This window comes from Tachypleus tridentatus, chromosome 9 (assembly GCF_004210375.1).
Source record: "Tachypleus tridentatus isolate NWPU-2018 chromosome 9, ASM421037v1, whole genome shotgun sequence".
Classification (NCBI taxonomy): Eukaryota; Metazoa; Arthropoda; class Merostomata; order Xiphosura; family Limulidae; genus Tachypleus; species Tachypleus tridentatus.
In genome coordinates this window covers 101381235-101407986 of record NC_134833.1, presented here as the reverse complement: position 1 = coordinate 101407986, position 26752 = coordinate 101381235, and the positions used below count along the sequence as shown (strand labels likewise).

At 34.6% G+C, this 26752-nt stretch overlaps 1 protein-coding gene across 1 annotated transcript; it reads right to left on the bottom strand.

Annotated features, from left to right (window-relative positions):
* Positions 1–261: 261 nt before the first annotated feature.
* Positions 262–26752, bottom strand: LOC143225899 (claudin domain-containing protein 1-like). The gene is made up of 5 exons (XM_076456085.1): positions 26017–26752; positions 7710–7817; positions 4714–4851; positions 3258–3355; positions 262–1534 (listed from the first exon to the last, which is right to left on the bottom strand). Exons 1-5 carry the CDS (start codon positions 26255–26257, stop codon positions 1283–1285), a joined length of 837 nt encoding a protein of 278 aa, XP_076312200.1. The 5' UTR covers positions 26258–26752; the 3' UTR covers positions 262–1282.

Genomic DNA, 26752 nt, shown 5'->3' with positions numbered 1-26752 from the left:
TTAGACACACATGTACCAACACAAGTTAATAAACTAGTGACACACAACATCACATTTGATAATCGAACGTTTTTACAGTGTGTTTTTCGTATAACAAAGCCACAAAGGGCTATCTGCTCAGCCCACCAAGAGGAATCGAACCCCTGATTTTAGCGTTGTAAATCCGGAGACATACCGCTGTACTAGCGGGGGACCGTTTTTATAGAAATCTAAGTACTGATACGTTATATTGGTGAATATGAAATAAATGAATCTGAAAACTTATTTGATAACAGTTTAATATACAAACCTCTCCTAAACACATTCACATGTTGTTTTTCATTATTACCATTTTAAGTTCACCTTAACACACTGAAAATTACCACGTTGATTTTGGCAAGTTTATTCAAATATAACTAATTAAGTAAACGTTATTAAAATTCCAACAGTGTGTTTGCAGTGAAAAAATATATCTTCGTAATGCATGACATTTTGGTTAATCTTTCTTGAATATAATGAAAAATACAATTGGTCTTTAATACCAGATAAACATATAAACAAGATTCATATAAAACAAATTAAATTAGAAAAAGATGTCTTTTTGTTAAAGTATAATAATAAAATACTGCCCCAATATATATATGTACGTGTGTGCCTGTGTATATAGGCACATAGATATAGATCACATACGTTACTTTGAGTTTACACACCTATACAATGAGCTTGTACAGATATCTAACAAAGAATTTCATTCGTATTTTCAGTCTGTCGTTTTATAGATTACAAAGAACAATTATGTAAAAAAAGCAAAAAGTACCACCTTAAAAAACTAACAAAGTATATACAGCGCCACCTGCAGGTGATGAATCATTCAATGTGTTCGTCTATGCATCACATACAAACCTCTTAATAATAAATCAAATTGTTATTGCTTCAACTCTGATTCTCTTGAAAATTTTCAATAACTCCAAATAGATTAAAAATTCCCAATAAACAACTTTTTTATTATACCAGTTACGTATTTTAACATAAATACTTTTGAAAACCCGAAACAATTTTTGAAATGCGTCATCTGTTTTCTTAAACCTGTTTTATACCATTCAAAAAGTATGGTCTTTCGAAATTTCTTCTACAGATACAAACATTTCACTACCTTCTGAAGCCTTTATGTTTAAGTTTATAACCCAGTTAATGTGGCACAAAAGCCAAATATCATCCTCAACCCCTAAATGACGCTATAATAAATTTCAGAGCGGCAAGTAATGTTCATATCCAAATTTTGTTCTTCAGACACATATTGTTTTTAATATCCATAACCGTATTGATAGTAAGGACCTGGATATCCGTAGCCATAGCCATATGGTTGTCTTTTGTCAGGGTACACAGGCATTAGGTACTGCATGTTCTTAGCTTGTTCAATTTTCTTCTCTTTACGTAAGCAACGAGCACCACAGAGAAACAAGATGGCGGAAATGAGATTCATTCCTACGCCAATCCATGCAAGTATATAAGACCAGCCATAATAATATTTAGTTTGTCCTGGTTGCTTCAGAATCTTAAAAAATATACGTAAAAAAGGCAAATTAGTATTAAGAGAAATATACAACAGAAACATCTTTGTAAAGCACAAAGCTATACAATGGCCCATCTGTGCTCTGTCAACTGCGGGGATCGAAATCCGATTTTTAGCGTTTAAAGCCCACTGACTTTGGTATGAAGCATCATTTCAAGAAAATGGTTTTGCTCTGGTTTGATAAATGTAATAAAAATCACATTTGCTGCTGGCAAAAAAGCTTAATGAACTTCCTAACTTCACAAGACTAAGTTTCTTAATACCACAAAAAGGCCCGACATGGCCAGATGGGTTAAGGCGCTCGACTCGCAATCTGAGGGTCGCGGGTTCGAATCCCGATCGCACCAAACATGTTCGCCCTCCCAGCCGTGGGGGCGTTATAATGTGATGGTTAATCCCACTATTCGTTGGTAAAAGAGTAGCCCAAGAGTTGGCGGTGGGTGGTGATGACTAGCTGCCTTCCCTCTAGTCTTACACTGCTAAATTAGGGACGACTAGCACAGATAGCCCTCGAGTAGCTTTGTGCGAAATTCAAAAAACAAACAAACAAACACCACAAATTTTCTCATTTAACAATTTGTTTCCAATTAATCATTATAAAATAGGCAAGAATTCTGTTTACTTTTCAGTCATACTAGAATTTGTGTGAATACTGTTCATGATCCAAGTTAAACCATAAAAGTTATTTTATTTTGTAGAGCTAGTTATTGTAATCACAATAGCCTGCAGAATTATTTAAAACACTCAAAACTGTAGTTACAGCCACTGATTTGAAAATTATATTTATAATACTTTGCCTTTCTTATTTCAGTTTTCTTGTGGCAATGGTTGTTTGCCTATCATTCAAATTCAAAATATGAAATAACAGTGAGGTTTTATAGATGTGTGTTGTTTAATGCATCTTACTAAAAATACGAGAAACTGATGGAAAACAAAGAACACCACCATCTTTTAAACAGTATTTATCATTTCGCAAAATATTATTATTTGTCTTATCATAGTGGAAGCGCAAAAAAAGCGTAAAATTTTCTGTAATGTATGGAAAGAGTTATGAAGATAAGTTATGACTGGTGTTGTGAACTGTCTGGATACATCGTTTACAGTTATTTCGTCTTCCTTGAGCGCTAGCACAGCATAGCATCTCCACGTTTGCGTAGATAAGCCTGTATTTAATTTTGGTGGCGTTTTCTTACAGAAAATATATTATTATCAAATTAAAGCAACATTCAGTTATCACAACAGATAACTGGGCACTTGAAGTAATACTAAATTATTAGGGCATATAACCAGGTACTTGAAGCAGTATTAATGTAGTACAAAGCAACACTCAAGTAACACAACACTTAACCGAGCCAACTAAATTAGACAAGTGTAAGACACGTGTTATAAAAATTTAGTGTGATATCTTTCAAAATGTCAGTAACTCCTGAGAGATCTGTACTAACAAAATATTGAGCTAATAAAGTTACATTCTGGAGATACAGATCAAGAGTTTATTTGCGTTTATAACTTTATAGAGATGTCTCATAATAAACTCCAGTTTGCGTTAAACAAAGTTAAGAATAATAATACGTTCCTTGGGTTGGAGCTTTGAATAACTGATATTTTTGTAGCTTCTTTTCCAACAAATTCAAGTACAAAGAAATGAATAATCCAAGGGATACTGCTCAACATTATACTACTAAGTACGTTAAACAATACTCACATCTGGCCATTCGAAATACGACATTTTGTCCTGAAGTTTCTGATAATCGAAATAGTTAACTCCATGCCACAATCCCATTGCACCAGCAGCGATGAGAGCTGAAAGTAAAACATTAATATTTTATAAGTAGAAAAATTTCAAGGTTATTAAATTGTTATTTTTTACCTTTATGATGTATGTTTGGAAGGTAAAACTATTGGCTGGATCTTTGTTGAACATATAGTACTTAACTGGTGGATTAATGTTACTCAAATGTTTCTGAAAAAGCGAGCATAATTTCACTTGCCTATTTGTTTATATATTTAATAATTTTCTTTTTAAAAGCTCTTGGAGTAATTAATTAGATGAGATATTGAAGATATTTATTTCCTTTATGTGTGACGCCATGGACCCGAAAGAAATTTTAAAAACAATTTTTTTATAAAAATGTAATTACAATTCAATAAGATCCACTTGACTCTATTGGTAATTCTAGGGTTAAAAAGTATACTTCTTTCATTTTTGGGTCGAACTAGTGAAGCGCTCAACATGGAACCCAAAAGGTTATAGAAGATGTCTATAAGAAACAACGTCAACAACTTTCATGTTCCTAGAAAATTCATTTTGTTCATTTATGAGTTTCGCGCAAGGTTACACGAGGGCTATCTGCACTAGCCTTCCCTAATTTAGCAGTGTAAGATTAAAGGGAAGGGAGCTAATCATCACCATCCACCGTCAACTCTTGGGCTACTCTTTTACCAACGAATAGTGGAATTGTCCATAAATAACAACGCCCCCACGGCTGAAAGGGCGAGAGTGTTTGTTATGACAAGTCAGATTACGAGTCAAGTGCCTTAACCACCTGATCAAGCCGGGTCTGCTCCTTTTGTGGAAAGGCATATTTAGAAACTTAAAACCAATAACGATTTAGATTCGTAATTTTTAAATACTGTCAAAAATTATTCGTTTTTTAAGTTATTATGCATCTCGAAAAATTTCATGTCAATACCCAAGCCAGGGAAACAGTTAAATCCTGCTACTATGTGTTGTTTTGAAACTAATGCCTCATTTGAATATGTTATCGGCCTTATATGATTTGACAGTTCATAATTTAGAGACAAATGGAATAAGTCTACACTTGGTTATCATCAATTCATATTATTAACAACATAGATTGTGGTACAAAAAAGGTGTTCCTTAAATCATGAAACGTTTAGAGTGTTTAAAATAAACTATGATAATATTTATTATTCAAATATGTTTCTAATAATTCTTGAAGTTACGACCTTGTATTAATTTTCGAAGTTCCACTTTTATATTACAAGAGTCACATCATATACTGACTGTGTATTTTTCAGCTAATTACTGAAAAGTATTAATGCGCTTCTTTCATTTTCACATACACTATTTCGGTACTAATCACGTAGTAGACACTTATCAGAAACCAACCAAAGATATCGAAGTACTAATCACTTACATACGAGAAGTTCTAATATGCCAGTTGCTACGACGTTTCCATGGGAACGCTTCCAGCATCCGGCCACACCAGTGAAAAATGAGAGGAAGATGAGGAAGAACGCTGTGATGTACAGTCCAATCACGGAACGTGCCATGTCTGCGTGGAAGAAGAACATTCAAAACACTGATGTAAATACACGTATTTTGTAACTTCCGCCGAAGCAAATTACTTTTGTTGAATTTAAACCTCATCAGTGTCGTCCTTTAAAATGAAGCGAATAAATAAGTGGATTGTTCCAGGTGGTAATGATGAGTTTCGAACTAGTGAACCACACCACAGGTTAGATCTCTACACTATCTTCAAACACACTAAAATTTATATTTTGGTGAGGAAAACAAATCAAACGAATAAGTAATTGGTAGGTTCCCCCGCTGAATAAACCAAGACGTAAGGATACTTGATTGTGTCGCATGTTATCCAAACATCTAAAGTATCTTAGGTTATTTTTAGTGAGTAAAGAACAACAGCATTCAAACCTAAAAAACAAGATTCTTGAAAGATCAGTGGAAGTATAAAAACACTGAGTCTTGGGACATGTAATTGCAATGTATTTTAAATTAAAGGAAGTTATTAGTAATACAGGTTACGCATTTATTAATAGCCTTTAGAATAGGTTCACTAGAAACGAGTGAATTCATTAAAACGACACCATTACATGTCAAAAATAAAATAAAACAAGATATGTTTTGCCTGAAGGTATTTTTACTCTATTTTGAAGTTACGGAAAACTATTACGGTTTTCTGCCACTGTCCATGTTTTGTTTTGTTTTTTTTAATTTCGCGCAAAGCTACTCGTCCCTAATTTAATAGTGTAAGACTAGAGGGAGGGCAGCTAGTCATTACCACCCACCGCTAACTCTTGGGCTACTCTTTTACCAACGAATAGTGGAATTGACCGTCACATTATAACGTCCCCACGGCTGAAAGGGCGAGCATGTTTGGCGCAACGGGAATGCGAACCCGCAACCCTCAGATTACGAGTCGCACGCCTTAACACGCTTGACCATGCCGGGCCCGCCACTGTCCCTAAATTTGACTACTAACCATAGGTTTGTTTGTTTGTAATTAAGCACAAAGCTACACAATGGTTTATCTGTGCTCTGGCCACCACGTGTATCGACAATTGGTATCTAGTGTGTAAGTCCACAGACATGTCGTTATGTCACTGGGGGGGGAGGTGAGTGATCTTAGGAATTTTCTTAAAGAGAAGCATATACTGTTACGTATCTTTCATACACTGAACAGTAAATATGTCATTTAATAAACTGTTATTACCAGGATAGGTTCCAAGAACTGATCACGTTTCAGTGCGGTATCCGAAAGATGAAATTAGTACATTGTAATACATTTTCATTAACGTATTTTTAAAATTGAAACATTCCAACAAGTTATCTTTGTTTGTTTTTATGTATTTGAGGGACAATATGGTGGCAAAATTAGTAATTAGTTACTTTTGTTTTTTAACTTGTTTCTCGGAGGGCTTTTTGTATGACACAACAGAAAAGCTGATGTGTGACTACTACAAGGTCCTGGTTTCAGTTGTATAACCCACAAAAAAAAAGCTAATGCATGACTTCAAGGTTCTGGTTTCAGTTACATAACTCACAATAAGTTTGTTTGTGCCGGGCCCTCACAATAAGAGAGCTATTGCGTGACTACAAACAAGGTCCTGGTTTCATTTGTATAACTACAGCAAGAGAGATAATACGTGGCTACAAGTTCCCGGTTTCATTTATATAACCTACAAAAAGAGAGTAACGCGTGACTACAAGGTTCTAGTTTCAGGTATATAACCCACGACAAGAGAGCTATTGCATGACTATCAAAGTTCATGGTTTCAGTTGTATAAACTACAACAAGAGACCTATTGCATGACTACAAGGTTTTGGGTTCAGTAGGAATATATTATTGTTTGAACGTTTCTGTGAAAGTTTTTCGCGCTTTTGGATAACGAATCCATCTTGCAGATTTTCTGAATACAGTGCGTGTTTTATCTACAGTCTTCTTGTAATATTTCGCTCAGAAATGGCTCTCCAACATCTAGTACCCACTCCCGTCAGTTTTGAGAGATTATTTATTCGTTAAACGATGGACTTTCTTATACGAATAGTAAAAGCAGACTCGTACTTGTAGTTTCAATTTAAAATCCAAAATTGCTTCTAAAACCGAAGAACGTGCAGAAATATGTTCAGAAAAAGTTGCTACAGTTTATACGACGCCAATTAGTAAAACCATAACAAAAAACACTTTAAGTATGCGTTCATAATCAGCGGTGTTATTGCCCGGTGTTGTTTTTGTTTGTTTGTTTTTTTATAAAGTGATCTACTACACGCTAGGTTAACTCGTTTCTTTAGCCATTTCCTCAGAGCAAGGCTACATTCCTTCAGATGCAAGGTTGATGCCCTGAAAGTAGACGTTGTTACGATAAAATATCGGTAAAGTTGGCATAAAAGAATAAATTATATGTAGTCAGGCTTATCGCGTCTCGAAGCAGAGTAGTAGTTAAACCAGTTGAGCAACATGCACTTGTGCATATATTTTATATTTACGATATATATGGTAGCCAGACCAGTGGCGTGTTTATGAAGTACACATGATTCATTAACTTGCAAACGTGTTTCTGATCAGTAAAGTTTTATACTAGTTTTTGTGTGCATACACGTCTGAAGTTACGAGCTCAACGCATTATGTATAAAATGAGTTACCATTTATTATTATGAATTAGCCCATAAACTCTGTATATGCTAGGTCCAAAAACCCTGCATATGGAATCAGCATATGGGGCATGTAAAAACCTATTTCTGAATGTGTGTCTTTATTCTTTCCTAATATTTTATCACGTTACAACATGACATAACGAATAATATAAATATATATATATGTATATAAAGCTTTTACATTATAGTTATTTTGAATATCTTAAAATACAGTTTAAATTTGATATTTATACTTACGTAGTCTGGTCCATCTGGTGTCAGAAAAAGTGTCTGATATTTCATTTTCCGGAATGAAGTAGTCGATGTTCACGCACTCTGTCTGCACTGGAGATATGTACGTTTTGACTAAAAGGAAGACATCAGATATAAATGCTTCTTTAACGAGAAATTGATTTTTTTTTCTGAAAACGTTAGCTTGCTGTGGCAGTTGTCGGAATTTGTAAGAACTTTCAAAATATGTATATATACAAAGAGTTTAGTTAATATACTGAAATGATACATCTCTTCAAGAAAGGTCTACAGTGCTTCAAATTTAAGGTTCCACAAACCTGAAACTATCCCTACAATTTTATCTTCGGTAAATTCGAAAAACTAAAATGATTCTAAGGGCGATTTTAGGTCAGATGTAATTTGATTCACTGCAAGCCTACACTGCAACTTTGGATTTTTCATTTAAACATTAAAACATCTACTTAGAATAGCTACGTGAATAGTGAAATGTATTTCCATACTTCATCAACAATACCTTGGTCTTACTTTCCGTTTTAAATTACAATTCATCCAATTTCCACGATTCTCTTCCTCAAAACACAATCTTATCAAAGAATACACTCCAGTTTCAGCCATATAATTTTCTAAACAATGACGATCTTTATTTCTACCATACTTTATTGATATTATTTACACAAACTTAAGTGTCACAACTTAATCCAAACAAACATCATTTTTATTGAACGGCGCAGTTCAGGGTGTGAAATATGGTCTAAAAGGCCAGGTCAAGTGATCCTCAAAGTTCAGGCACAGCCACAACTATCTTAGAATTACGGAGAGAGCAATCAAATATCACCCTCACCCTACAGGGGGATTCTTATTTAGATAACGGGATTGACTGTTAAGATATAATACTGCAATATCTTAAACTTGGAAAAGTGTTAATAGTATGTCGCCTCGAAATTTGGACTTTTTGGTCCGTATCCCAACTCCTCAAAAACATACCAAAATCAATTTGTCAGAACGCTGCCAGTACAAATGTTAGAGGTTCTAAAATATAAGATACATACAACAGGGTGAACAAAATAATCTCTAGGACTAATTCTAGAAGAATATCGTGAGTGTATTTTGTAACTGTTGTAACTTATAGTGATATTAAGAACACTGTATTTACCTAATTTAATTGTTAACTGGACAACATACGGTTCAAATCTAGGAATTTCTAGGATTATATTGAACAAGTGTACAATATAAGTACGATATTCCGTAAAGCATCAGGGGGTTATTTAAAAATTGAGTGTTTCTTGTTGTAGTTATTTAATTTTGTCAAGAAGATAGACAAGTAAGCTGAAAGATAGTTGAGGAAAAAGTTAAGTGTGTGTCAGTGAAGTATGTGGATCTATGTTTGCTATTGCGCTTAGCGAGTTACGTTGTAAAAGCTGACTTATTTTACATTGGTTAACGTCATTTGCAACGTAAACCTACAAAAACTTACGACAGGTTATAAGTGTTCAAACTTTTAGAAAAGTTTAAGCGGGGGGAAAAAAAGCAATTTGTTCTCACCACGTAGACTGGACATTGAATTATCTTCACCACATAACATTTAAAAACCCGCTAACGACAGAACAGTGATATAAAATACGTAAATGTCTTCGATATGCACATAATATATGATTTCCTTGTTTCGGATTTGCGTGCCAAACTAAACACAGGGGTGTATGCACATTGCTATCCCCAATTTTGGACTGACACATTACAAGAAATGCACCTAATCAACAACACCCACCACCACACTTACTGACTTTAAAAATATTTATTGATTAAAAACTAGTAATCTCTTTGGAATTAAATCTCACCAGGAGTATATTAAGAATCATTTTTATTCAAAGTTTTTGAAGAATGGGTTTTCGTTATTTTCAATCAGTATATCAAGCATATCCCTAACTGGAGCTGCTGCAAGCATAATTGTTTTCTGTTGACCCGATCAACTCATTTATAATGACCGTTTTCAGATCCTCCAAATGTTTATTCCCTCTGATGAGACACCCACATCCAAAAACCTACTGTGAAATATCATAGGATATTTTCTGTTTGAATAAAAGGATGATGATTCTATCTTCAGTGATAATACTGTTAAAAGCCTTCAACAGGACCACAAACATCAAAGTTTGCTTCATCTTTTTGAAAACAGATGTGTGCTCTGTTCTATAAAGACTTGAAACAATGTGATCTTGAAGTATTTTCTCATAACAGACTTCTTTTATCCAATTATTTGGCATGGTTAGTTTCATCAACATCTTCCAAGAAATGAGGAGGACAATAAAGACACTTTTGGAGCCGCAACATCCAATAAAAATAATAATTAGTCTTCCGGTAAATTGCACGTGGGGTTTCAACGTGGGGTTACCTAGCTACGCTTCGTCCATCAATAACTTGACCAAAATCCAACGTATGACTTCAAGTCTCGAAGGTGCATCAGCTGGATCATCATATTTTTACGGCGTGTGGACGTCCAAAGTGAAACGTTTTATGCATTACTGTCTTAGTTTTCGTATTTCCCACCTATAATCTACAGCAGACCAAGACCTCGAGCGTGCTACTTCTTCCTCTCCCTAAAAAGATGCTTTTCAAATTATTCTTGAATATTTTAATCAATCTCCACTACTCCTTCCACAGTCGGCCAGGCCTGGCACAGGTAAGTGATCAGTGCACATGACTCGGAATCTGAGGGTCGTGAGTTCGAATTCCGACACACCTAACATGATCACCCTTTATCCTTCTAAATATGTCTTACCAATAAGAATCAAGATCAATGTTGAACATTATTTAGCTTAACTTATTGGCCCGGCATGGCCAGATGGTTAAGGCACTCGACTCATAATCCGAGGGTCACGGGTTTTAATCCCAGTTTCACCAAATATGTTCGCCCTTTCAGCCGTGGGAGGCGTTATAATTTGACGATTAATCATACTATTCGTAGGTAAAAGAGTAGTCCAAGAGTCGGCGGTGGGTGGTGATGATTAGCTTCCTTTCCTTTAATCTTACAGTGCTGAATTATGGACGGCAAGCGCAGATAGCCCACGTGTAGCTTTGCACGAACTTTTAAAAAAACAAACCTTCCACAGACACACCTGCAACGCAGAACGAGAAGGATCCTTTATGGGTCTGGTTGCCTCAACTAAACAGATTCATTTTTTAAGACTCTTCGAAGTAGGCATCAATTTGTTTCTTTGAAATTATTTCGACCAAAGTAAAATCTAATATTTCTTTGATGCTACAGTCGCATAACAGTTGCGCAGTTCTTCACACTAACAGAAATTGTATTAAAGTCGCTATCTCAAAATGTTGAAAACGAAATGGAGGCAATTACTTTTGTAAGGAAAGTGATTCAGACATGTAGTGTAATAAGGTTTTGAAATATCTTCTACTATGTTTAAACCATCTTTTATAAAAGTTTTCGTTACAGTGCAAGAAAATTTTACTTTGCAAACAAAGTGTAAAAGGTTGTAGTGATCCTTTCTTGTTGTTGTTTAAACTTCGTAAGATGTAGCTGACTTTCGTTGATTGTAACTGTTTGTCACTTTCACCTAAGCCTAATTTATGAATAAGTTAGGTATTATTTTACTTTATCCGAATTTCAAATATATATCTGGTAAATCATGTGAAAATAAGCTAGACGTAACAACCACACTGCATGAAACCTGCAGTACGCCCATTTTAGCCTGTGAACCTTTGACAGCTATAAATCCTAATTATCTTGTTAATAACAGGAGAGGGTTCGCGTCAAAAGAGTTCTCTTCACTTCCAATAACCTTTAATTTGCGAGGAGGGTTCTGCTTCGGTTTGGGTTGGGGTATACTTTCGGAGCCCATTTGAACACTCTGAAATGCAGGTTTCTTTATTTCCGTGAAGTGAAACTTATTGACGTTATGGTTTGTACCTGTAAATCATTTAACAAGTTTTGTAGATGAAGATCTCTTCTTTGAAAGATATATTATATTCGTCAAGCTATGATTCTATAACATAGTGTACTGTCGAGAATATCCGTGAATCAAATATGCAGATGCTTGACAAGTCGTTCGTGACGTTATGGCTTAACCGACTATATTATCCATAAATAAACTCAAATGAAACGCGATTAACCCTTTGTCGAAGCAAAACATTTCACTTGTTTCCGGAGTCTACATTTTGTAGTTCAGGGTCTCTTGAAACCATTCAAATGGTTACTTAATTCAAGCTCTAATGGAGGGATCAAAATCGAATAGATGGTACACCAGTATTTCTAAAAAAAGCTACGGATCAAACCACAGTCTTTACTACTATATATAGTCCTTCTAAGAACTTTTCTCTCTGAAGACGACAGAAGATTAATTATCAAGAGAAACAAACTTATTGAAACTAACTTAAATGATCCTATAGACTACTAATCATGATAACAATCGATACCCGATAGCCACAATTTTACTTTAAATAAAGTATTTCACTGATGTCATAATGTTACTTCATCTGAAGTAACTTTTCAGTCTTACATAACACAAGATAACTTTTTCATACTCTCTTACTATAATCCTGAAATCTGTAAACCGTTTCTCTAACAGGATATTTAATGTCTTGAAACGTTTATTTTCTTTCTGCTTTTCGTATTAATTTGGTGTAAACACACACACACATGAGTAAATTTAAATTTATATTAATAATCATAAATAATTTATTTTAAAGGATTTTTAAACACTTTTTATTTATAAACGTTCGAATGATTTGCTTCGTAACGGAATTCGTTTTGAATTCAAGTTTTGGTCGTTCTGATCGACTTTAAAGGTTCGTTAGATTAACATGGAACATACCGGAGTTTTGTCGAAGTTAGTTCAGTTGTTTATCCATTTGAAACATTAATATTCCCGTGTAACGTATAATTAATGATACATATTATCTTAAAATACATTTTAAAAATTAAAAGCAATCATAACGCAAGTCCAAAGACATTCTGTAAGCTTCATTATTCAATGCCTCTATCTAAACGTTTCTCAAACTGAAGGTCATTAGGTTTTATATGTATATAACACAATATATGCAAAAAAAAAAAGAAGACAAATAAATTCACATGTCTATCCACAAAACTGCCCGAGTTGGCCTAGTTTCTCGACAAGCCCTACAAGGTAACCCTAAAATTTAACCTACATAGTATTTCTGGGAATAACACAAACACGGGCACCAACAACCGCTGTACTTTTAAACTCAGTACAGCACGTGATAAATTAACCAGCTCTACAAAAGAGTAAAAACTCGTTAGTACTTCCGCTTGTCAATTTCAACTTGATACATTGTTATGCAGCGTCTGAGGTTATGAGAAAAGTGTTTGGTGCTACATCAAAAAAAAAAAAAATTCTAGAAAAACATTTTAGTTTATAACACGAATATAGTAAATACAAATATATCATTGTAATTAGTACAGAAACAATAAATTCCACACAAATATAAATATCATGTTATTTACTTTCCATCAACTTTAAAAAAAATAGCAGGGAAAAGTATGTTTAGTTTAATCACATGGTGGACCTCTTCAGTGATTTGGTTTGTTTTTAATTTCGCGCAAAGCTACACGAGGGCTGTCTTTACTAGCCGTCCGTAATTTAGCAGTAAGACTAGTGGGAAGGCAGTTAGTCATCACCACCCACTGCCAACTCTTAAGCTACTCCTTTACCAACAAATAGTGGGATTGACCGTCAAATTATAACGCCCCCACGGCTGAAAGGGCGAGCATGTTTGGAGTGAAGGGGACTTGAACCCGCGACCCTCGGATTACAAATCGAATGCCTTAAACACCTGGCCATGCCGGGTCCTCTTTAGTTGTAACTGACCATACTCCAAACTTTCAGTTATGAGTGCGTTATGTGAGTGACAGTTTTGTTATTTGATTCAAAAATAGGGTCAGCTACACCTTAAAACCCTGAGAGGTCTCCGACTTCACGGTTTAGTCCACGTGCTTATGAGGTACGATTCATGTTGAAAATTTCAATTCGAAACGTTACAAAGTTTACAGCTTTTGAAGAAAAATTTAAAATGCTCTCTCGTCTCTAAAAACAAAGATTTAGTTAGTGGACTTTACAATACATTGTATACACGGACACTTTTATTGATACCAGGAAAATCTATGACGGTACGATCAGCATTATGAAAAAAGTTCAGAAAATGATAAAACTTTTAGCAAGTTTTATGGAACTCAAAAACAAAATGTCGACCCTTTCTTTGTAAAGTTGGCGCCCCCCAATGGCACAGCGGCATGTCTGCGGACTTGCAATGCTAGAAATCGGGTTTTGATACCCATGGTGAGCAGAGCACAGACAAAGAAATTTTGAAGTCTGGTTTTTATTCAAGTGGTTAAAATATTAAATCAGTGAAACTCTTTTTTTCTTCCAAATTTTGCGGGTTTCCATGGTGTCATCAATTTTAAGTTCGTACAAGGATAAAAGTAAAAAATATATTTCATTCCCTTGGGCTTCTTTCTCTCTCTTTCACTCCAAATTTTTTATCATAACTGAACAAATCCGTTTTCTGAGATAGCATTTCTTAGATAGTGAAAATAATAGGTATAAAGACTACTGAAATGCACCGTTTTTGAGTTTGCACCTACATAGCAGTATAATAGTTTTACTAAGCCATCTATAGCTTATGTGCCATCTTGAACTTTCTGAATATGTGACTATGTAGCCGACACTAGCAAAATATTAATGAAGACTTTCGTAAAAATAAAATGAAAATTCCCAAATATCCGATAGAACAATTGAGGAAATAGTACCACGAATATTAGGCGTTTTCTTCTGCACTGTGTATAGTCACACCTAATACAACATACAATGCAACACCTTTGTCATGTCTTCGTTTTTCTCTTCCTCCCTAGTCGCTGTTACCGTAACGCCTTCTTTAACCTAACATAACGTATGAAACAAACTTTCCAGCTGTGCAAAACTACTACATAACACCATTCCTTGCTTAATCAAAGTGTTGTGTGTCAGTATACATCAAACAAAACAAATTAACAATATTATTTAGTTTGGTTGTTAAGCTTAAAGCTACATAAAGGGCTATTTGTGCTTTAACAACCACGAGTATCGAAGCCCGATTTGTAGCATCGTAAGTCTGCAGTCTTGTCTCTGAGCCAGTAGTTGATAGTGGAGGGAGGGGCAAAATTGATATTTAGAATTTTTGTTTTGTTTGAGAATAAAGTCACTTTGGGATATCTGCTGTATACATCGCGGGGATTCGAATCTCACATGCTACGTTTGCAAGTCTGTAAGTTTATCGCTATCCCACTGAGGAGCACATAAGTAAATTACGTCTTAGAAAATATCAGTTTCAATTACGCAAAACTGCACGTGCCTTAAATATGAAAAATCAGGCGTTTCAAAGGTATAATTTCACTAAAAAGGGGCAGAAGGCAACCTAGAGAGGTCAACTGTTTTAACCCCTCGCACCAGCACTGTGTTGTCTGTCAATCAGTAGACACTAAAATGGCGTCACATAAAGGACACTAAACACCGCAATTTTAGTGTCAATAAAACATGTGCATGCCATGAAACACGAGAATAATTATGCACTCAGTAGGATACAACACAGTATGACATAGAAGCTTGAAAAGCAAGAAATAAAAATATTTATTACTCTTAATAATATTTAAGAGTAAGAATTCAGTTTAGAATTATATAAATTAAATATAATTAACGTAAATCACCATGATTTGATCAGTTGATATTATAGATAGAAATTTAAAAAAATATACTATGAACCACCTTTAAAAGCCTAAGTTACAGAATTTTCGAATATGAAGAATCATCGCTTCGACTGCCAACAGTAAAAAAATAAAATGCTGTATAATTTTTAAGGCACTTTCAGAGTCGCATCTAACAGGCCCGGCATAACCTGGTGGTTAAGGCACTGGACTTCTAATCTGAAAGTTGCGGGTTCGAATCCACGTTAAACTAAATATGTCCGTCTTTTCAGCCGTGATGACGTTATAATGTACGGTTAATCCCACTATTCGTTGGTAAAAGAGTAGCCCAAGAGTTGGCAGTGGGTGGTGATGACTAGCTGCCTTCCCTCTCGTCTTACACTGCTAAAATTGGGACAACTAGCACAGATAACCCTCGTGTAGCTTTGCGCGAAATTCAAAACAAACTCATGAAATAACTTTTGGAAACGTATCCTTAGTTGTATGTATTTGTGCTTTGAAAAGGTACCTTAAAAGAGTAATGAGAGTAGATATTGAGGTAATTATTGTTTGAAAAATGACATAAAATAAAACATTTGAAAACAGATTCACAGAACTCAGTTTTCTTAGTATATTAAGGTAGAAAAACGCAACGCAGTGTTATCAAATAATAATAAAACAATCCTGTAAGTTACCAAAACTGTGACCTAATTCCTACAGTGGAAAAATTGGCTTGTTTTATTTATACATTGCGTGCCAAAAGTGAATAAATTTCAGCCAAGAAAAATACTTTTGTTCATATTCTGAGTTCCAAGGAATTTGAGAGATGTTGCTTATTTAGCCTCTGTAAATAAAGTGTATGGTTTTCTGTGCTTTATTAAAGACGACTTAAACATATATTAGATTTGAAAACATGTTTGAATAACACGTAATATTATTTTAATCGAGGTTACGTTACAGTGGATTATTTTGGTGTCATAATAAATCTGGTAAATTTGAAAATTCTTGGTTAAGAGCTAAGTTTCAAATCAATACTACCGTTGAAATCGAATATGATTATAGGTTTTATTTTCAATTTCAAAAGACCTTGCCTTTTCTTAGTTTTATTCTTTCCAAAGTGATACTGCTCTCTGAAGTGATTTGTAAATTTTATAAACGTTTGGTGAATTACAGATTGTTTGAAAACCCTAAAATAAAGTTTCTTTTCGCTTTGAAATTAACATGATTTTAGGCTTAATTCTTAGAAGCTCTAGAGAGTATTTGAATAGAATAACAGATGTGAACTTCACTCAAGAATCTTTACTTCCAATAGACACAATAACAAAATGTGTAACCTTACTCCTTTCTCGGTGCTAAGTATTTATGTAAAAATATAAAACATAAATAAACCTATTGTTGTTCATGGAATAATCTAGTCGTTATGTCGTGTAGATAATTTATTGAAACTGAAACACGTTGTGGTTGACATTTTGAAAGCATGATTTGCTTGCTTAAGCAATCTTAAAATTCGAATACTTTATGGCCTATACTTTAGATATGTAAATAGTTATGGTAAATTTTGAAATAACAGTGCACATGAAATGCGAATGTTATGGAACTGATCACCTCTTTACTAAACAAAAAGAAAGTGAATCAACAATGTTTCGATAGTTTAGACAGTGGTTCTTAACCTTTTTCATCGTCTTACCCCTGAGATTCTCCAGGGTATTACCGTGACCCCTATAATAATTTTTGTATTGGTGAACTTTGCGTAAAGGTAGAATAAAACAAAACTATATAAAGATCCTAATTTACTGAAAATATTACAAAGAAATGACCTTGAGAAATACTACAAGTGCTAAACAAATGCAAAATCCATGGAATTACTGAATGTCATACAAACATCTTATTCACTCAGTGTAAGGGTTGTATAATATATATATATATAATGAGAAAATACACTAAATATGATAGAAACTTTGATATTTAAATTTTAAGTTCAATGTATTAATATTATATAGTTAAAAAAATTTAGGCAATTCAAAACGTTGTAATATATGAAAATTTTACTCACAATTAGACAGGTGATTGCGCAACAAGAATCTCGACGCGGTTCAACTGCCGCACTTTAGCGTGTTTCTCATTGGCGAGCAGTTACCAAAACTACAAACTGCTCCGTGATTTCCCCAATAATTCCCAAACCTTCCGTGATCCCCGAGAAACTTCAAATGACCCCGAGAGGGTCACGACCCCCAGGTTAAGAACCATTGGTTTAGAGTTATAGGTTGACGTGCAACCGATCAGACATTACCACATCAGCATAACGTTTTCAAAAGAACAAAGAGGCATTCCCAACGGTAGTATGGTGGATACATTTATAATTACTAGGACCCAAATTGAACATGGCAGAAACCAAAGTTTTTGCTGAAGAAAATAATCCATGGAACATATTTCACTTCAGTTATTCATTGTCTTTGATTTTTGTATGTGTATCATCTGTATGTTTTCATAATTGTTTCGAGTACTATATAACATATCAAAATAAAATTTATTCTCGGTACGAAATATGAAACAATGAAAGTGTTTTTTTTTCTTAGGCTAAGATACTTTAAACTACAAAGGTCGAACACGTTATATTAAAACAAATTTTGAGACTCAAGTAATAACATGTCCTTTCGTCTAACAATATTCTGAATCAGTTACAAAAATAAGGGCTTTAAGTGGTTCGGGATACAACTTTTTGCAGGTCTCACTTTGGACAGTCTGAGGTACCACGATGATCCATATTCCTTTTTTTTTTCTCAATTTCATAAAGTAAAAAGGATACCTTCATCTTGAATATTATAAATCCCTAATTTGAACACATTCTTACCATCTGCGTGTTTGAATATTTTTGTGAAAGTTATGTAATATTTCTTTCCCAAACTGGTAATTGTTTAGAGACACCACACTACTTACGAAATGTCAAACAATGTCACTATATTTTTCTGGTGTATAGTGTACTTTCGCACCCCATTATTTCGAATTGGGCTGTAACATTATTTACTGGTTTGTATATTCAAAATCATTTTAAAATAAGCATTCAATCCTGTGCTTTACTCTGTAAACGCTAAGACTCAACCTTAACAATGTAATAACCTAATCTTCAGACTCTAAGAAATGACCAGGTGGGTTAAGGCATTCGACTTGTAATCTGGGTGTCGCGGGTTCAAATCTCTGTCGCACCAAACATGTTCGCCCTTTCAGCCGTAGGGGCGTTATAATTCTAAGATCAATCCAACTATTCGTTGGTAAAAGAGTAGTCCAAGAGTTGGCGGCGGGTGGTAATGACTAGCTGCCTACCCTCTAGTCTTACACTGCTAAATTATGGATGGCTAGCGCAGATAAGAAAAAGACTTTGAGAAGCACAAAGTACTTAGTCGGAGATAAAGAACCGTGAAACTGTAGCACTATGTGGACGCTAAGAAGTTCATTAATTGTTTGTACTTTGTGGATATGAGGTGTAAAAATTTATCATTTTACATGAGATGCTAATTTGTGAACTTGTAAACTTTTGTAGAAAATATGTCACTAAGCTGTAACGCTTTCAACAGGTTTAGTTTGTTTGTTTTTTGAATTTCGCACAAAGCTTCTCGAGGGCTATCTGTACTAGCCGTCCCTAATTTAGCAGTGTAAGACTAAAGGGAAGGCAGCTAGTCACACCACCCACCGCCAACTCTTGGGCTACTTTCTTACCAACGAATGATGGGATTGACTGTCACTTTATAACGCACCTACGGCTGAAAGGGCGAGCATCTTTGGTGCGACCGGAATTCGAACCCGCGACCCTCAAATTACGAGTCGAACGCCTTAACCCACTTAGCCATGCCGGGCCGTTTTAGTTAGATTGAATAAAGATAATTTAGTATAGATATCTGAAACATTACTAAATTCAATCTATCGACATTATTATTAAAAAAACGCAGCTTCATAACAATTATTCAAAGTGTCCAAGTGTTTGTCCCATATTTTGCGGAACATTTCACTAAATATTTTCATTTTAAAATATCAATATTTAAAATTATTAATACTTTTGGCATATTTCCAGTCACGCCCTCTGCCTGAAAACAGAAACAATGTTGTTGTTGTTTTTGTGTTTTTCTTTTAAACTCTTGTGAGTCACTTTTCTGAAATTTAAATCCCCTAAACTGATATAATTAATATTCATTCATAACCTTCCACCAAATAAATTTAATATCTGCGTAAGAATCCTAACAAAAACAATATTTGATTCGTCAAAATATATTCGAAACTCCTGCAAATAACGCTCTATTTCCTTAGAGTAAAACGAAAGAACGATAAATTCCCTCACAAAATAGTCGGAAACTACACAACTACCATAATTCCAATATCTAATGAACGAAAGCAAAGATAAATATGTAGTGATCCATCAATCACACATCTATATACCTAGTGCATTACGGTGTGAATTAAGTTAAGTATACAAATATAATTTTACTTCAGTCATTTAAAATTAAAGATTTCCAGTCAGAATATGTGTTATAATATTAGTAGCAAAAACAGCCATTTTGTACACCCATCTATATATGTAATTATATATGCATTTCTTAATTATATGTTAACAATCGACGTTATTACCTGTTAAGATATATATTTGTACTACTTGTATTATTGACAGCTTAAATACTAAAATTAAAGGATAAGCATTTCAAGCACAGAACATCAGCTATCGTGTCAAATTACTATATCATTAATCACCAACCGTCAATTTTTTTTTTGTTTATTTAAGGCAACGCTATTAAGACTACCTACCGTCATCTGTAGCTTTGAACTTTCAGTCAGAGGAGGTTGTTGGTTCTGACTTTCTCGCAAAGCTACACGAGGGCTATCTGCGCTGGCCGTCCCTAATTTAGCGGTGTAAGACTAGAGGGAAAGCAGCTAGTCATTACCACCCACCGCCAACTCTTGAGCTACTATTTTACCAACAAATAGTAGGATTGACCGTCGCATTATAACGCTCCCACGGCTGAAAGAGCGAGCATGTTTGGTGCGAATGGCGTATTCGAACCCACGACCTTCAGATTACTATTCGATTGCTCTAACCACCTAGTCATACCGAGCAGCCAGAGGGGAAGCAACCAGTCAGCAACACAAACTACCAATTTTGTGCTATGTTTTATTATGAAAGGGAGAGCACGTTCAACAAAGGGCTTCGATCCAACGATCTAATCCACACGTCATGCCAAGCCGACCTGTGTATGTGACCCAAATATTTTCTTAAATACGAGATTGTATTTCAATGATATTTATTACAATCGCTAAATTTCAGCTTTGTTTTCGTATGATTACAGTATTGTTAAAGGTCTGTACACTTGCAAGTCGCACGTATCTGAAACTCGTTGCTTAGTAACAAAAAATATTTAAATGAACAAGACGTATCCGTGTAATTTTCGTTTATGCTAGATATACATAACTGTAGTCTGAAAAAACTCTGATAAAAATACTCTTCAAATGATCTATTAGGTGAACACTTTAGTTTTATAAGTGCACCTAGAGTGATATTTCATAATAATTATCTACTAAAAACCATTAACTTTAATTAAACTATTCATATTCTGACACCGTCCGAATAGTCCTTTCCAATAATTCCAATCTGTGCTCTAAAGTACATGTATGTGCTCTTTTTAGCATGTTACAATTAAGAAAAAGATTTTCACATTCGAAATCATTGTTTTATAACTGCTTACTGCCCTGGTGGTACTGTCATGATCCATTACAACTTAACCCTTTAACTCTCCTTTCCTATAGTCGAGTAAAGGACTTGAACAAAATACGTTATTTTTGTCTGCTTAGAAGTAACATCTACATCTTATCACATTATAGTTGACAGAGGAATTAGCTTAGAATTATATTTACTCTCTGTGTTACATTATTAATCTCAGAGTTAATCAAACCAGAACATTTCACATTAATGAGCAGGGATCTTGGATGACGTTTCTTCTTTCATTCTGTATTTGATGGTTTACGTAAAGTTTATGTTGTCGTCAGTTATTATTCGTTTAATCAATCTGATGTATGGCCTACATCCGACGTGAGAAAACAACTTGTACGATAGAGACGACCAAAGTATCAGCGAAACTAATCTGAGGTTAATGTTAGTGTGTGCTATAAAAAGAATGAAAAACAAACATACGGTTTGTGGCAGAAACGTAATTACGTTATCTTCATTACTAAAACGGCTTCTCTACTCCATGGCCGGCATGGCCAGATGGTTAAGGCACTCGACTCGTAATCCGAGTGTCGTGGGTTTGAATACCCGTCAACACCAAACATGCTCGCCCTATCAGTCGTGGGAGCATTAAAACGTGATCTTGAATGTCAACTGGCAAAGTTTACGTAGTAGAGTGCGAGATGTAAAATAGTTGTTTGTTTGTGTGTGTGTTTTTTCTTATAGAAGGCCACATTAAGCCATCTGCTTAGTCCACCGAGAGAATCCAACTAACGATTTTAGCCGTTATTTGTTTTGTTTGTTTTTGAATTTCGTGCAAAGCTACAGGAGAGCTATCTGTGCTAGCCGTGCCTAATTTAGCCGTGTAAGACTAGAGGGAAAGCAGCTAGTCATCACCACCCACCGCCAACTCTTGATATACTCTTTTACCAATGAATAGTGGGATTGATTTTAACATTATAACGCCCCCACGGCTAAAAGGACGAGCATGTTTGGTGTGACGGGGATTCGAACCCGCGACCCTTAGATTACGAGTCGAGAGTCTTAACCACCTGTGTAAAATTGTAATTCTCTCAGTCGAAGAAAGTAACATTTCTAATAAGAAGTCACGGTAGCAGTTTAGTTTTTATTTCTTTATCACAATAATATTTCCTGGTTCACCACTAACAATAGAGCAAAACAAAATAGAAAAACAACAGTAAGAAAAAGCAATATTACTGCATAATATCTTATTTAGAACACAACATATCTAGTTAAGCGAATAATAGAACAATAATTAAATATAATTATTTCTTATATTCCGAATCGCTAAACTAAATAAGGTTATCTAGCGATAAAAAGAAACATAACACGATGTGCCTTACTACTGTTATTCACACCTGTACATGCAGCTACACCAACACTTTATGTCTATTTTGTTGCTTAGTGATAATACGACTAGCCAACTGTCCTCATTAGAAAGTTAGTTCTCTATCATACGTTTTTTGTGTGTGTGAACCCTCAACAAATAAAATCAAGTAATGCAAGATTTTAATAACCACTGGTTATGCAGCAGCGTTGGCAAAACTTATAAGCGTGAGTGAATATCACGCACTAAAGGTTTATTGTGGTATTTTTACGTTCATTGCTTTGATTCTCACACTTATGGTGCTAAACTTCACGAGCCACCTTTGCAGCAACTAACCCAACTGGTCTTAACATACGTATAATTTAATATAAGAATTATAGACACACTACCACCACCAGTCTCAAATTCTAGCTACAACGACCTCTTTAGTGAATCGCCTATTATGTAGCTTTGAAATATACTTTGAAAAACTACAAGGTCCCAGTAGTTAAAAAACACACGTGCGTTATTCTTCTTTTATCACCCCACAGAGCAGAAACTTTGTAAGGAATTGTGGTGAAAGAAATATGTGGCCCGGCATGACCAGGTGGTTAAGGCACTCGACTCGTAATCTGAAGGTCGAGGGTTCAAATCCCCGTCACACCAAACATGCTCGCCCTTTCAGCCCTGGGAGCGTTATAAGTGACGTCAATCCCATTATTCGTTGGTAAAAGAGCAGCCCAAGAGTTGGCGGTGGGTGGTGATGACTAGCTGCCTTCCCTCTAGTCTTACACTACTAAATTAGGGACGGCTAGCGCAAATAGCCCTCGTGTAACTTTGCGCGAATTGAAAATGAACGAACAAAAATAGTTTGTTCGTAATCTTGAAAAGTAACTTTCTCCTTTTTACCTCGAACATTACACATAAATTGCTGTTTACCTGCTCAAGTTAATCTTGAAAACAAAAACTATACAATAGGTTCAGGGTATCAGAATTATTACGCGTTCGAAGTCCGCAAAATATTAATTTTAAAAGAAAAAAAAATGTTCAACCATTTACAAAAGGAAATGTTTCTAATTTCTTGTTAATTCACATAAACCTAAGAACCCACAAATTTTGTCGTGGATATTTTCTCGTCCAGTGAGAACCCACACAGACGTTAGTAATTAAGTTACAACTTTACAAAACACAGTATAAAAATAAATTAATGATCTGCTTGCATTGCACGAAAGAAATATTATTTCTATTATGTATTGTTACTGTGTACCTTCTGTTAAAAAATTACTTCCGACACTTCTATTAATATTATGGAAATTGAGAAGTAAAAGCGCTTCCTCAAGACACACCGTACGTGTCCAGTAGTAAAAACAGCCTGGAGGGCAAACTGTATGTCATTAACAGGAATGATAGTGTAGCGATTTTCCTCTTTCTACATCTCTAACTGTGATAATCCAAACTGCCACATATTTTAAACGGATATACCCTACTGAGCCCTTGTTTCACATAGCAACTATCAATGTAATCCATCACGAAATACCTGAGATATAACGTATCCAGTTTTGATTGACTGTCTGTCTTCCTATATTTTTATTTCGAATCTAAAGTACGGAAACTTTATTTGATAGAAAAACATATTTAACTTTCATGGATTTTTTTTATAAACTTTGGAATACTGATACATCTTTATAACTTACATTTATACACCCAATTTGATTTAAATATAGGTGTCACATGTTCATACTTATTGAATAAAAACCGCTTAATTTCAACTCAAATGTTTGCGGTAAAAAAAAAAAAAAGGATTTAATGTGCTACTTAAATGAATGAAATCAAAATTGGTGACTAAACTGATAGCTACAGTAATATCACTGATAATAATGAGCATTTGCTTAAAATTCTTATCAATGCTACATGTGTAGCTGCATGTCTGTCCGCCAGTTTTGATTTCATTCCTTTTAAGTTGAACGCTAAATCATTTTTCACGTCACCTTTGTTTCACACCTAAGATGTTTGTGTAGAGTTATGTTGCTGCTTACAGATAATGATGTAGTATTGATGAAAAACGTGTAACTGTCGTTGCAGCAAATTGTTGATATCCTTCAAAACACAGGATTGGTAGGAGAATAAAACAATTTCACAATGTACAAACAAGTCTCTACCTTCTGACAATATTTATTTTACAGATTGATATGCCAGCTATTTTAACAAAAAGAATTACGTCAAACATACCATAATGATTATTCCTTGACGAAATAAACATATAACATATTTAAGAAACTTGGTATGCATAAGTACTCAGATTAACACAGTAAAAAGTTTTGTATACATAATACTCAGATTATACAGTAATAAACATGACATGTATAATGCTCAGATTGTAGTCTACCGCGCCATCTATATGTTTTCTGAAAACTGTTTATAAAATTTACAACAAGATATTTCATACTTAACGTCAGATGCCTTGAAATAACCTACATATTTTGATCAAATTTGCAGTCACTTGCACACATACACTAATACATTTTCATGAAACTTGAACTTTCACCTTCGTCACCACCTATATCTTATATATATATATGTATAAAACCATCCTGAAAACGTTGTAATCGAAATTCCTTTTTTGAAGCTTCTGATGTTACGCATTAACGCAGTACACTATATTAATATTATAAGAGTTAATATTTGCCACAAACGATATAGAAATATCCAGTTTTGAGATTGATAAAAGAACCGTGTATTCCTCTTGGTTAAAAAGATATTATTATTTCAGGACAAAGGACAACCCTTCTTAAACTAAAGCTAATATTTAGAAAGCTATCTGGCGGTAAAACGAAAAACCAGAAATACTGGATACCAAACCAATCCGTGCTGGTTATGTAGAGAAACAAAACTTAAATTCTAATTCTGAGAAACCATTTTCCTAGAACAGATACTGTTGTAGGTACAGGGAGTTAACACCAACGTTATGTTTCTTCTTGTATGAGATAAAAAAATGTGTATTATCATTATTGTTTAAGGTTATTGTTATTATTATTATTACGTTTTAAAAATCGTATTAAAATACGTACACTCATCGTAATAGTAACAAACATAAGTTAATTCTTCAAGTGAAGTGTAGACCATATTAAGCATACTTGGAGAAAGTAGAACAATTTCAATTCAACAATCTGAAAGTGAAACAGCTCAGAGTCAGATCGAGATGGATTTGAAGCTTCATAACACTAGCAGTAATAAAGGCATACTTTGCTTTCCAAAACGGAATATGTGAAAACTCATGTTGAACAAAGAGATAATAAGATTATAAAATTTCCTATTAAGTGGTACTGAATACTTTAACGTCATATAAAACCTACTGTTGAGAAGTTTTATTTTCAATAACTTTCTTGACAAAAAATTGACTAAATAAAACAGATCATATTTATAAGAAATATATCCTTGTTTGAGATGATGGTGCTTCTGTTGGTTTGAAAGTGCATTATTTAGACAAACAAAACGTTTAAGCAACTAATAAGTCGCAATTACATAAACTAGCCTCTATCATCTATGCGAACACTGAAACAGTTCTAAAAAACAGAGAAAATTTCTGACAACTTACCATTTAGGGGTTTTTTATCTGGGAAACATATCCTAAATAAGCCCTCATCACGATCGAAGTATCTCATGTCTTCTTCCATTTCTTTCAGAGCTATTTCATTTCCCTCCAAAATTTTGCGAATGAAAGTTCTGTTAACCCTAATCTCGTACCAGTTGTCTGTGCCAAAACCTATGGCTAAACAAGCCACAGCAACCACTGCTGCGATTGTGGCCAAGGAGAGAGTCACAGCTGAACATGCCATCACTCAGAAATGTTATAAAAATTACAAGTTTAATAAACTTTGGTTTTACAAACCAGTCGATGTCCCAGGAGAAAAACACGTTAAAACTCGCTGTGCGTTATGAATGTTTCTATATTTACAATGTTAAGATGACAAATATGAACAGAAGAAGAGGAAAAGAAAAAAAAACAGTTGCAAGAACCAACCAACTATGGACCAAGCTGCATCTATTCTAATCGTGTGTTTTAGCATTCCTACGACCTCTATGAAAGGTACTACCACACCTGAGAGAATAAGTGACTTATAGTGAGGCTTGAATGGAAAGAGCAGAAAACCAGGCAAACTACTAAACAAGACATGAATATGTAAAGACGTGTGAGATCTTACACTGTGATATTGACTGTTACTTTATGTTTCAGCTTTTGTAATTCATACATACTTTAAAATAAGTAAGACTCACAAAAATAACTACTTCCGTCATGTTACGTACTCATATCCCTGACGAACCTCAACAAT